Below are 14,320 nucleotides of genomic sequence, written 5' to 3' on the forward strand. Positions count from 1 at the left end.
TGCTTTGAAGGGAAAAACTGTGGAAAATCACGTTTGTTATGAGCTGTAAAGGCACCTTTGTTTGCCCTTTTGTGGAGATTGAGTTGCTATTAGCGTTGCTGTTTTGCTGAAAATGTGTACAAGAAAATACTCACCTGCATCTATTTCCTGCCTGCTTTTGCTGGAGCCCATTTGAAGGTGCTCACATTTATAAAAAATAATAATAGTTTTACTGTTTGTTAATTTAGTTTTTATGACTTAGCTTGCTAAGTCTTGTCGGTGGAGTTTGTCTGAATTTGGTTTTCTGTTGCTCCTGGAATAACAGCCTGTAAGCAATATTTTATTTTCTTGTAGCCCATAGACAGTACTGACAACAGTTCTCAACAGTTACACAGTGTATTATTAATTTTTTATACAGACATCTCATAAAATCTACACATTATGCATGAATTACTGAAAAGAATGGGACTTAACGCTGCATATTCACATTGCTCAAAATAATTAAAGGAACACTTTCAAAGCACATCAGCCTTCAATGGGGAAAAAATCATGCTGGATATCTATGGTAAATGGCCTGTATTTATATAGCGCTTTACTAGTCCCTAAGGACCCCAAAGCACTTTACATATCCAGTCATCCACCCATTCACACACACTGGTGATGGCAAACTACATTGTAGCCACAGCCACCCTTGGGCGCACTGACAGAGGTGAGGCTGCCGGACACTGGCGCCACCGGGCCCTCTGACCGCCACCAGTAGGCAATGGGTGAAGTGTCTTGCCGAGACCGAGACTGTCCAAGCCGGGGCTCGAACCGGCAACCTTCCGATTACAAGGTGAACTCCCAACTCTTGAGCCACGATCACCCCACAGCCCATATCTACACTGATATGGGCTGGGTACATCGTCAGATGGAAATGAAAATGGAGGATCTCCTACCTGACTGAGCTCCTGGGCAGTCTGAGGTCCAACCTGGCTGGTGGTTGAACCGAAACATAACATCCCACAGCCACAGGTTTTCTATTGGATTTATGACAGGCGAGAGTGGGGGCTGGTCAGTGGTACCAAGGCACTGACTGTCAGCACCGCCATGGGGTCTGTTAATGTGTCTGAGGATTTCATCCCAATACCTAATGCCTAGCCTATAGAGGTCTGTGTGCCCCATGATGAATATGCCTCCCCATCCCATCAATCGATCATGCTGAACATTATTCACAGTCATGTGTCACATGTGCTCAGGGTGAACTTGCTGTAAACAGCACAGGACAACATTCAGGGTGCCAGGCACAGACCTCACTAGAGGACATCTGATCCTTAGGTCACCCTCATGAACTTCCTATTGCACTGTTGTGTCCGTATTGTTTTGTTCAGTCTGCTGTTTTTTTGCACACTTGCACTTTATGTAGTCCTGTGTTGATCGTCTGTTATATGTAACACCATGGTCTTGGAGGAACACTGTCTTGTTTCCCTGTGTGAGGTACCACTGTACCACTGATTGAAATGACAATAAAAGCACTTGACTTGACTTGAAGTCTGATTGTTTGGTCAAACACATTCCCACTTGTGGCCTGCTGGAGATCTTCGTGTCATTTTTCACTAAAATCACCATCCTGCAGTAGCTACGTAAATCTATAGATAATATCAATCCCTGTTTCAGGTCTCGGCAGTTCTGACTAGATTCTGTATGTAAGTGGTTAATTAAAATTTCCATGTACATAGACACCAACAGATTTGGTGTTTTTGCTGATTTATCACAGATAACCTTCATTTGTAGCCCAAATTTTGAATTCAAAGGTTGACTCAACATTTAAAAATGACAGCGGTAACAGTCATTTTCACTTGAGTTTATTTGTAACAAATGAAACTTGTGTCGATAAAGAACAGAAATCCATACAGACCTGTTTTTCAGTTTTCACGCGCTCCGAGAACCAATGTAAGAAAATAAAAAGCACTTGTTGACTCGGAGCAGAAAACGGAAACAAAAAGGTTTACATGTACAGACCAATTGGAGGTAACTGATCCCAATAACACATCATATTTTCATTTTTTTATACAATTTATAAACTCCAGTTTAATCCATCTACATGATACATCAGGGTAAAATAGAACACTTCGTTTTGTGAAACTTCTCTTTTGTGGTACAACAAATCCACAATGTGATGTATTGCACATACTGCTGTGCCATAAAAATTGTGACTTGTGGTGCATCCTTTTATTATATCGCTCTGTATATCTGATAAATCTCTATTCATTCTTTGCCGTTATCATCAGTTAATTCATTTACTTTTACGTAGTCATCTATTTATGCATTTCAATTACTCTCTGTGTTTTGTGTTATTTACATATACACAACCGTGTGAGCATTGCAGGGTCCATCTTTGCTGAGTTCAAGTAAGACTCCTTTTTTTGAGGGGGGGAGGCCGGGGCTATCGGAGTTAACAGGATACTAAATATTAGTGCATAGTACAAAGAGAGAAAGTGCAAGTCTTCCCGTAACAGGTGCGACCAAAGGGGCATCTCGAAAGTGGTACCATGCATACAAACAACAACAAGGTTACTTTAAGATGGTGGAAAACTGTCAACAATCCCTCATATGGCCGAGAGTTAATGGGCTTACAAAAAAATGAGTATATACTGTAGGTTCTGTGTCAGCGGAGACGTAGCACCTGAACTTCTCTCAGCCTTCGTTTTTGAAAGAAAAGGAAAAATGCGGAACAGCAGAATGAGGAACACAGATGACCCACTGTGACTGATTTTAGGTAAATGGCTTCAGCTGGGATACTTAAGCATCCTCTTACGGGCTGATGCTCCTCCTTTCAAACAGACTGACAAAGAGCCATTCAGCTTTTACAGATTTCTATACAGCCGAGCAAGTATGACTTGTTCGAGCCAGCTCAAAGTCTGCACCAAAATTTCATGGCGGGTAAAAGAAAAGTGTCCATAATGACAGTATATCCACAAAGCCTGTGTAAGGAAAAGATGGAAAGCTTGACGTAGAACCTTAAAAAAACGATCAGTCTGTCTTGCTAATAACCTACTTTAAAACCACATTTTTTCTGCAGTCGAGTCTCTTGTAACATATGCTTATTTTCTTTTGAATGAAAAGAGATATGATGATGCAGTTGCTGGGTTTAAAATGTGAGTACGACTGTCCAGCCTACACAAACCCTTCCATTCAAAATTTCACAGCCAAAAACAACAAAACAACAACAAAGAACAAAGAAAAAAAAGAACAAAACAAAACAAAAAAAATCCCATAAAATACTTTTTCACATACTGTAACATAACAAAAACACACACACACACACACATTCGGTTCACACAAGCATACATAAAATACACAAAAACCCTTTAAAGTAACTTTATCAAAATAGGCGTGTAATATAAGGCACTAGAAATCTAAAATTAAAATACTTATTAGATGCAGTTTGTAATATGACTTCGATCATTCGTTGCTCGCCGTGACACAAAGAAGGATGACATCATCTACTGGACATGTGACTTGATTAAAAAAAAAATCGACTTCCTAAGAGGTCAGAGGTTATTTCTCTAACACTTTTATATGGTGGAGGGAACATCAAGTGTAACATCCTTGTGTCTGGAAAATGATGCACCATCATCAGTATTATCGTCGTCATCATCACCGTCATCATCATCATGGCATATAACTGCAGTTAGTGACTTGACACAAAAATATATAATACATCTACTTATTGCACACTGAATCAGACACAGAGAAAAGTCAACGGTGAGCATTCCAGTAAGAAAATTGTTCTCCTTTTCCCATCCCTTTCCTGCTCGCTCGTCTCGCTTTCTGCTTAGGAAATCTTAATGAAGTTTATTTGGACACCTAATATTTTGTCTGCTCTCTGCGCTTACTAGCTTCAGTCGTGGTCCGCCCAGCTTTCTTTCGGGCTACGCGCAGAACAACGTGGCGGGATTATTCTGGGGACTTTCTGGTAGCAGCAGTGCTAATACTGTACCCCGGCGGGCCCTCGGGAATTGAGAAATTACCGTCTTCGTGTCTTTAAACGTCGCAAGTGAGACAGTAATGAGGCTGAGAGTCCTGTGTGCATGCGAAACGTGTGGGTGGAGAATACAGGAGAGTGACACTCGATTTTTTTTCATAGAACTGTGAACATTTTCCACACTAGATTTGATTGTACACTTTAAAACAGTACTGTATCACTTTAACAAAAGAAAAAGAAAATGGCTACAGCTCATTGGATTACACAGAAAAAAAAAATGCAACTTTGCCCATGTATGGGCAACGGTGACAAAATCATAAACCTATAAGAATGGAAAAACAGAACGTGCCATATGGAATATCCAGTTTTTAAAAAACAATATAGTCACATATTTTTTCTAGAAAACTAAATTAATGTTTTACTTTGCAGTATGCATTTTTAGACCTCAGTAAACCTTCCCTTATCTTAAATCGTGAAGCATAAGGTTGAACTGGTGGTGTTTATTACTGTATGGTAGAAATGTCTTCTTTTTCATTCACAGGAAACAAGAGTCTGTTTCCAAAATAAGACAGAAAAAAACAACCCACACTTCTTGTGTCTTTTTTTTTTTTAAGTTGCGTGTTCTTGGTCTTTTTAATACTCTGTGCTCTGTGTTTTCAGGCTCCTGTTGGCAATTCTCTGGTGCTTGATATCCCAGTTCTTTCTTGTCCACGAGGTTTCCATAAGATGGATTTGTAGCTTCCTTCTGAACTGTCCTCGAGATAGAAAAATCGAAATTTCCTGTGACAGAAAAAAATGCTGTAGCTGGGTCCCGTATTTAGGTTGGTGATGCTACACTGGTGGAGTTCCACACCCAAACAACAAAAAACGCAATCTGGGTGCTCGGAAAAGCACTGAAACAAATAAAAAAAGAAAAAATCTATATTTGATCAAGTATTCTGATTGGAACAGTGGTTGAAGTTGCTGCTTCAGACTGACCAATGGGTGTGTTTGGGCTGAGGGTGGCAGGAAAACACCCTTGTCAAGCAGGTTGCTATGGCTCAGTTAGAGGTGCTGTTTCTAGGTACGGATAAGCCGATGGTCCCCCTTCACTCTGCATGCAGTGGCAAAGTCTTCATACCTGCACATCGCAACCTAGTGCATTTATTCTGGCTGTGCATAACATGAGAAAAATGCACTCGGTTGAACGTGCGCATGATCGACAGCCACTGGGTTTATGTTGCATAGTGATCAAAGCTTCCCAGGTACTCCAGACTGGCGCGGTAGCAGAACTGGTACTGGTCCTAGAGGGAAGCAGAAGAATTGTGAAGAAGAGAAGAAAGACTAAACGAACATTCAAGTGTTCTTTGAAGACGTGAAGTGGTTTAGAAAGCTCACCTCTGTCTGAACGGTGGCTGGTCTCTGGGTGCGCAGCATCTTGACAGTCTGGAAAATATCCACCACTCCCTCGTACCTCATCCTCTCTAGCACGATGCTGAGGGTGATGAACACACCGGTCCTTCCTACACCAGCACTGTTGGAGCACAGGTGGAAACGTATTCAGAGCTGGAAATACATCTCCTTATGTATGCATCATGCACTAGCTCAGTTTGCTACTAGTCGTGCCAAACCGTTATTCTGAATATTTGCTCACACGTGGTGCAGCAAGCGGTGGTGGTGCTTTATTAGCGTATCAGCAAGAAAAAAAGTCCAGTGCTGTGAAAAACTATTTCCCTCTTCCTGATTTCATATTTTTTCCAATATCGGTCACAGCTAGGTGTTTCAACCATCAAAGAAGTTTTAATATTAGACAAAGAAAACCAAGTAAATACAAAATGGACTTTAAAAAAAAGGTTTTTGCCCAGTCTCTTTCTTATTTTTGAATCATGAACTCTGACCTTAACTAAGGCAAGTGAGGCTTACAGTTGTTTAGATGTTTTTCTGGGTTCTTTTGTGACCTCTAGGTAATCAGCATGGTAATTCTGTTAGCCCTGTCATTCCTAGGATGGTTCACTACTGCTCTGAGTTTTCTCCATTTATGGCCTTCACTGTGGTTCCCTGGAGTCCCTAAGCCTTAGAAATGGCTTTGTAATCCTTTTCAGACTGATAGATGTTAGTGACTTTATATCTCAGCTGTTTCTTTAGATCGTGGCATCATCTGTTGTTTTTTTTGGGGGGTTTTTTGGGAGATCTTTTAGCAACATCACTTTGTCCGAAAGGCTCTATTCAAGTGATTTCTTGATTCAACTGGTTTGGGAGTAATCAGGCCAGAGTGTGGTATTGAAATTTAACTCAACTTAGCTTCCCAAAAAATGGATTTTTTCACAGTTAATCTATCATTTAACTACTTTTTCACATAGAAGCAGGAAGGTTTGTTTTTTTCCCTTATTAAATGAAATCATTATTTAAAAACTGCATTTTTCATTTATCTTTGTCTGATATTAAAGCACTGTATATATTTAACAGAGAAGTGGAATAAATTTAACGTAAAAGATTCCCCAAGTCTTTACTCAAGCAGAAACAAAATGTTCCAAGAATCTCTCACAGGTCATCTGGTGAATTTGTAGGTATTCTTTTTTATCGAGTCTGCACAACTTAATGAACAATATGTGAAATGTTGAGGTATTTGTAGGCAGCCTAGACCTTACCTGCAGTGCACAGTAATTGGCCCGTCCTGGCCAAACTGTTCTTTAGTTTTATGCACTTGGCCAATAAAATCAATAAATCCTTCTCCTGACTTTGGCACTCCTTGCTCGGGCCAGTCTGTAAACTGGAACTGACGAACTGTCCGTGACTGGCCATCCTGGGTGAAAGAAAATATGGTAATTTGAAACTCAGAAAATTCTGGAAGCCAGTACAAATTAGTCTGTCTTGCTCACAGGCTGACGACTCACCCTGGCATCAGTGACTTTGAACTCTCTCAAGATGTACTGGGGCATGTTGTACTCAGCCATGGGATCCACCACAAAGTACTGGTACCTGGCTGAGCGCTCTGCAGGCCAGTACTGGTGACACTTCTCCTGTAGAGTACAAAGGCTTCTCTTCAGAGCGCTGCATCATATTTAAAGTACTCAGTGTGTGAGGAGAACCATTTCTAGGCAATTTATAACGGAAATGTCACCATAACTTGTGATATTCATTATTCATTTCATTATATTTAATTCATTATATTAAATTTTTGATAGATTTCCCCCCCCCAAAATTGCAAATTCTTAATCACGAAACATTCGCTTTTCCCCTATTGCAGGCATCAAAAGCTATTCTGCTGCCCATTTTAAGAGGACATTGTTATTCACAGTTCCGTCCTCTCCTGATGTAAACTTCTGCAACAACAACACATGGAGCTGCTCATTATGCTGCTATTCAGTCAGCCCTTCAATATATTCTTTTACTGAAAATAATTAGCTCAAATGACAATATATTGTGTGATACTGCATGTTATAGTACACGCTTAGGCACTTAATCAAGGGAAAAATGTGGGTCTATTGTTTAAAAGCTGCAGCTAGCCCAAACACATTTAATTAATGTGAGTTTCAAAGGATTTGTAAATTCTTTGTCTAGTTTTTAGTTAAGAGCTTGTACAGCTACACACATCTCCATACTGGTAATTCTCTGGGCTCTGAATAGCCGAATAGGATGGTCTGCTTTCCTTCTGTGAAGTGACATGCTTTTTTGTTGTTAACTGAAGTTATTTGTAACCTCTTCAGGTTCCTTTGGTCTAAAATATAAGACTTTATAGAGCCTAACAATGGGAGTGGAAATCAGTCTATATGTTGTTGTTGTTTTTATCTTTAACCATTCTATCGCGTGTGAAAATCAATATTTGTAATTACCACCTTTATTCTTCAACACAGACTACTAGGCAAGCTTTGTTGTTATTTCTTTATTTCTACTTTAAGTAGTCTTCAGGAATGGATCTCTGAGACTCTTTGGCATATCACAGTCTTTTCTTTCTCTTTTCCTTCCTTAAGAGGAACTTCTTGACAGCAACCCTTTCACTGAGACCATCCTGATGAAGCTTCAGGTAACAGTGGGTGGGTCGTCTGTAGGGCCAGATGCGTCTCTCAGGCCCTGTGTCAGGTCTTTGCAGCATTTTTTTCCTATTTCTCCAGGACATGACTGTCAGGTGCTAACAGGTTTTCAGTTAATAGCCCTTTGAAAGCTGCCTTGTTAGTGCAAAAAAAAGCTATTTTATGATAATGGGCTGTGTAATTTTTTGGCATTTTCTGTAATTTCAACTAAAGAAATTGGAACAAACTGTGTTTTTGTGATGGGTTGTTAGTAACAAAGTGCCTAAAGCTACAATTTAAAATTGCTTCTTTGCTAAGCTGCTTTGTGTAGACCCAACACTGGTTCATCTCTTGAGTTCAGTTCCTTTTTATCCTTGAACGGTTCATAGGTCAGTGTTAAGTAGCTCAACATTCCTCTGAAATGGTCAAGCACTGGACTGAAAATGAGTAGAAAAGCTGCCAATGTCCAAAGGAAAAAAACCAACATGTAGCTCAAGACTTTTGCACAGTACTGTGATACGCTAATTAAAAAGACATTCAACCAGTGCAGCTATATGTTTTTATCCTGCAGGACCAATGCATGTATCACATTTGAGTGTGTTTGAGTGCATTTATCCGTACCCGTCCCATTTCTCTCAGTTTGGTTAGCATGACAACAATGGTGGAGTTATGTTCCCACAGCATCCTCCAGTAGTCCTCTGTGGTCTCAGCCAGTGGGCCCTGGGTTGCTATATAGGCCTTCTGCTGCCTATAAACACATGGATAAGTATAAATGAAAATAAATTTCTCCCCATGCGTGAGAACATTGTAAAGTGACTGATGTTAAACTGACCTGTATCCATCAATGAAGCTGGCATTGATGTAGTCGGATCCTTCCACTCCTCTGATTGGCTGCAGACACACACGCGTGGTCTCGTAGGGCATGATATTCACCAGCCGGTTTTTGAACTTGTTGCACGGCAGATTGGCACTCACAAACCGTGATGTGTGGGCCTTGGCACTGGCCAGGCGCTGAAATATAAGAAATAACGGAAATATGCTGTAATATTGTGCAGATGAAAATTACAGAAAAAGAATTACAAGCAGCACTGATGAGAGCACTGAAATGATGGCGAAATAAAAAAGGACGGATAAGCAAGGAAGTAAAAGAAAAAAAAAGTACTCTTTTAAAAAGCACAAGGTTTGGTTTTTTATTGGACAAGTGGAATTAGAAAACCATCTTTAATCTGCAGGCCTCAGGATATTTAGTCAGACATCTTCAACTGAATCAACACAGCAGGGCCGATATAGGGGACGAGGGCAGCGGTAGGGAATGGAACAGGGAGAGGAAGGAGAAAATCAAAAGTCAGGGGGCAGGAAACCACAAGGCCCCACACTGTCTCAACACACACATGTGAACCACAGTTGATCCAGTCAAAAAAAAAAAGAAAAAGAAAAACTGGAACACACACATTCATATGTGGATATGTGCAGACAGGCAGCCGTAAGTACATGCAGTACACTCGCTCACACTCGACCACTGGATGACACGGTTTAAAAAGAAACACAGAGAAACAGAGAATAGGCAGAGGGAAACCGCAGACTCAGGGGGAAACAATGGGGTCTCATGAACCCAACGTCTACCATCAGCGGCTACCGGAGTGCTGTGGGAGAAACAGCAGTACCTTATTTTCTTACAGACAGACTGAGCTGGAAAATCCCCACTAATCACAAGTTCACCAGTTCATTCTGGGTACTCTGAACCCAGTTTCCAGCATCAACAATAGTAATTCTTCATGTCATTTGGTTTGAATTTGACGCGGTCTTATCAATAAAGCCTGGCAAAAACAAAGCTTTTCACCGCTTCGATACATGCCAATATTTTTCACCAAGGAGAAAATCATGCCCTCCTGGCAAGCTCCGAGAACTCCACCAATAAACTCTCTGTGAAAAGAAACAAAAACACGGCGTATTAAGGTGTTGGATTACCAAAAGCAGCCAGAAAACATTCACCTCTCCCTTTTCCTCACACGCTTGCTTCAACTTTGTGATTTTATTTGAGGGACATGACGCCTCTCTTACACGAGAAGTTCCAACCTTTTGGTGTTTTGTTGACGGAGGTGGAAAGTAATCTTTCAGACGGTGGGCTGTGATATACCACGCGAGTTCAAGTGAGATGAAATATGGTGAGTGGGACAACCCCGCCATGTGTTTCACATCAATCTAAGGCTGTGAAAACAATACAGCGAGCGCTCAGTTCATTGTCATTCTGAGGGGAGCGCTCCTATTAGAGGGAGGGAGGAAAGCTGGGGCATAGGATGAGGGAGATTGCTCAGAGTGTGTTTACCTTGCCCTCTGATTGTCTGAGCAGACACAAGCCATTCCTGGGAAAAATTAAGCCACCTGCTTTCAACGTATACCTGTAAAGCTACAACCGATTCTCTCTTTTTCACCCAGCCAGGCCAGTCAGGTCTGCAGAGAACTCATCTGGCATGAGGTAAACAACACAGTAAACAAAATAACAACTAGAATATAATGAAAATAACACTTCCCAGCAAGACTTTGAATCCCTTATGTTCTCACTGCGATTGTTTATGATGCCTACATTTGCTGTTCTCACTTTATATTCTAATCAGCTCCCTAAAGTTTTGAAAAAGCTGTTATAACTTCCAACCCCCTAAGATTTTATTACAAACTTCAACTTTCTGGCCTACATTATTTGGTCTTTACGTGCATGCCTATCAAACTTCCCAAACTGCGATGCTTTCAGAAACCCTCAGAAAAGCTAACTCTCTTACCTTAGATTCAAAAGGTGCAATCCCATAATCCCCTTCAAATCCAACCATCTATATGAATCTCTCAGAGGGGGATTGAAACTGTAAGAACCACTAACAGCCCTGGGAAAGATGCTCAGGGGCTATCAAAGTCAAAGCTTCCTGAATTAAACATTCTGTATGTCATTTTAGACAACGTTCTTCCCAAGCTTTGGTGGTAAGAACCATCTTCCTATGAAAACCCTCAGCATGGGACCTGAAGTGCAACTTTGTTTTTTGGTCAATTATGGCTTTCAAGGTCAAGAATTAAATATGAAATATGAACGTTTGCTCTATTCTTTATATGGACAGAATGGCCAGTAGGTAAAGTCTTCAGACAGTGATTTATCCCGCTGGATATCTCTGAGCAGGCCCTGAAGATCTGCAGTGCTTCAAAGATGCTTTCACTGGCTCTTACTGTTAACCTTTTAGGTGGCGAAGGGCAAGAAAAAGACAACTCGGCCTTACAGAAACCAGTGAAGTGTTACATTATTATCATGAATCGGTTTTATGAACCACCATAAATCTGTAGGGCTTAATTTTATAGCCTTCGGAGGAACAAAGTGAATCCTCCTCACCTTGAACTCCAGCTCCATGCCGGTGACATTTTCTCCTGGTTCAATCTGCGTCAGCCTCTGGATGTAGGAGTACAGGTTCCTCGCAGGGACTTCGGTGTTCCCGCAGGTCACCGCCTCCAGCAGTGCATCGTGAATGAAGATGTACTGGTCTTCCGTCTGCACCATGTAGTTCCTCTCGGAGCGCATCAGCGTGACATGACCGTAGATGTCGATGGTCTTCTCATGCTTGATTCGCTCTGTCATGGCATCAATCACAATGAAACAGCCAGTGCGGCCCACTCCAGCACTGGAAATAGGAAAAGAGAACCAGATAGTGAGGTTATTTTCTCACATAAACTGCAGTGTGTGCGCTGTATCCTAATACCTGGTGCAAATCTGTCCCCGCAGAGCTCAAACATAACATGCTTTGCCTAAATCAGCTAACTATCATCGAGATCCCAGCCAGCAATATTTCCGTCAAAGCAGGTAAAAATTGACATCAGCGATGAGTCAGCAACACTGTCTCGCTGGCATTAAGAAGATATCCTCCCTATCGACACACGATCCGGAAATATAATACCGTTAGCTGCCCACCCAAACACTTCACATTTTTGCTGTGCTAGTAAACGGTGAGACAACCTGACCAAGCAAGTTTGTGCAAGTGAATAGAAAATTCTTTATGTGGTTAAATGAATATCGGTGTGCATGCGCGGGAGCGTTGTCGAGGTGGAATGAGATTTGGTCCGTTGTTTGATACAGAGGTTGGTTGAAATGTAAAAGCACATTATGATGGAGTCTTGCCAGGATAATTAAATTTGACTGATAATCCTGTTAGATACTCCATCTGACTGCTACGGAAGATTAGGAAGAGCTGCTCTCCTGCCAACCTTCTCCGCTGCGTCCCGCCCCCGTCGCTCTGCCTCTTTTTCTTCTCGATAAGTACCCTCTCACGCCAGCCCCGACACTTTTTCACACTCACATTTGTCCTTTTCTTCTTCTTGGAAACCATTTTCTCTCCATCTTTCCTTTTCTTTAATTCATCATTTTCATTCACTGTGTCCTGGATTTGACCTCACCTTCTTTTTTCTCACTCTGCACACATCTCCTCCTCTAACTCCCAGTCCCTCGCTACCTTTCCCTCTCCATCATTGTCTCAGCCTTACCCCCTTCCCCTCCTTCATTCTCCTCCACATCCATACCTCACTAATTCTTCCTCCTGAGAGTTTCTGCTCCATATTCCCACTGCCCTGCTCTATCTTCTTTTCTCTGCGATTGCCAGTAAGAGCAAACAGAAGCTTCATTCGAGCTCTGGAGCTAAACGCTGTGCCAAGCCCGTAATGACAAGCTCCCAGAGTCTCTTCTCCATCCAACACATTGGCCTCCTGCTGCTCAGACAGCAGCTCATTTGAATATAAACTTGTGAACCCAGATGTACCTCCAGCCTAAATGGTATATTGTCAACTGTGAAAGCTAATTATGGAAAATAGGGTCAGCATGGTAGCTGATGATGGAGATGAAGGAGGTTGTTGTGGGAGGAATGTGGGTGTCTAAGCCAGCCAGGATGTTTGGGGTTTGCATAATCGCAGGTCAATCTTATTTTACTTCAGCGCCTCTGAACTATTTTATACAAGCACCCTTGGACTCTTGTTGATTTTCGCCGACTGCCAGGCTTTTGAAAATGTTGTTAACTCATAAATGCCAAAATAACGCATAAGTGTTTCATGCAGACTCACAAACACACAGTCACGGAGCAGACCTGTTTCCTTTATGGTTGTGGATGGATATCATAAATAATTCTGGTTCAGTGAATAATAAGAATGGATGAGCCGAACTGAAAATACACAGACACATACCTGCAATGGACAACCATGGGTCCCGCATCTGGAGGATTGCAGGCCTTGACCCGGCGAAGGAAGGCCAGGAAGGGGGTGGGATGTTCAGGCACCCCGTGGTCTGGCCAGGCTGTAAACTGGAAGTGACGGACTTCACGCTTCTCATTTGAGCCACTCTGGTTGAGCAGATTAGACGTGGGGTTAAATATAAAGACTTAGTTATTCTGTAATTTTTGTAAATGTCCACAAATCCCATTAAAAAAACGTAAACAAGCATGTCATGAGCTGCCCAGGCTATCAGGTTTAGTCTAGTTTATTTTAAAAGAAATCTGCAGGGCACTATAGTTTTTGGCAAACACTGCTCAAATATAAAGAAAGTGTATTAGTTGGCACTCTCTTCAGCCACTGATTAATACGCTGATGTGGTTTGATCACTCATTACAGCAGCAGGATGGTTTATAGTGTGAGCTCTCAGAGCTAGCTCTAAAAATATGCTATCCAACCATGCTGGGAATGAAATTTTGTTTATAGACCTGCAACGAAGTATGTATAAATATTTGAACAGATCAATTACGCACACTCCATTATACATGCCATGTTTCAGTACCTTGTAAAGAGCGAAGGTCCTGACAGAGTAGGTGGCCAGCTCCACTGTGTCAAGCAGAGTGACCTGGATCAGGCCGTAGGTCTCTGTGCCACGTGTTGGCCAGTACTGATCGCACTTCACCTAAAATGGAAGAGGGGAGAAGCTGTGAGAGACGAAGAGCAGGTTGAATAATTCTTTGCAAAGATTTTGGTGAAAGAAAAGAGAAAGAAAAGAGCTGACGTGACTTTGAGTGCATGTGTAGAGGGAACAAAAAAAAAAGAAAAGAAGGGGGAGAGGAGTGCTAAAGCAGATCAGTGAGAGAATTTGAGAGAATCAGACAGTAATGTACATACAGAGACAATCCAGCATATGAAAAGGGGTTTTAGTAAGTGTGTGTCTGTGTCGGGTGGGGTGGGCGTTTGATCATGCTAGTTAACTGCTATAGGTTGGTGGGCTCTCTCAAAGATCCACACCAGTGCTCAAAAAAGCCAAGAGATACCGAAAACTCATCCTTCACATATTCGATGCTGTACGTTGCTAATACATCGCAGCCCCACAAATCCCTACATAACCAATCGTAGCACATACAAAATCCCAGCATCCCTATCAAGCAAAACA

General features: G+C 41.7%; 1 protein-coding gene across 1 annotated transcript in view; it reads right to left on the minus strand.

Moving 5' to 3' along the window:
- Positions 1–1,815: 1,815 nt before the first annotated feature.
- ptprdb (protein tyrosine phosphatase receptor type Db) overlaps positions 1,816–14,320 on the minus strand; it is a 169,587-nt gene continuing 157,082 nt past the window's right edge. The window contains exons 36-44 of the mRNA XM_080881151.1: positions 13,724–13,843; positions 13,138–13,292; positions 11,306–11,591; positions 8,768–8,946; positions 8,557–8,683; positions 6,820–6,945; positions 6,574–6,728; positions 5,324–5,459; positions 1,816–5,229 (exon numbers count right to left, since the gene is read on the minus strand). Of these exons, the coding sequence (XP_080737277.1) occupies positions 5,161–5,229; positions 5,324–5,459; positions 6,574–6,728; positions 6,820–6,945; positions 8,557–8,683; positions 8,768–8,946; positions 11,306–11,591; positions 13,138–13,292; positions 13,724–13,843 (1,353 nt within the window). The 3' untranslated portion in view covers positions 1,816–5,160. The remainder of the gene's footprint in view (positions 5,230–5,323; positions 5,460–6,573; positions 6,729–6,819; positions 6,946–8,556; positions 8,684–8,767; positions 8,947–11,305; positions 11,592–13,137; positions 13,293–13,723; positions 13,844–14,320) is intronic.

The sequence above is a fragment of the Rhamphochromis sp. 'chilingali' genome (assembly GCF_963969265.1).
Source record: "Rhamphochromis sp. 'chilingali' genome assembly, chromosome: 4".
In the NCBI taxonomy this organism is placed as follows: Eukaryota; Metazoa; Chordata; class Actinopteri; order Cichliformes; family Cichlidae; genus Rhamphochromis; species Rhamphochromis sp. 'chilingali'.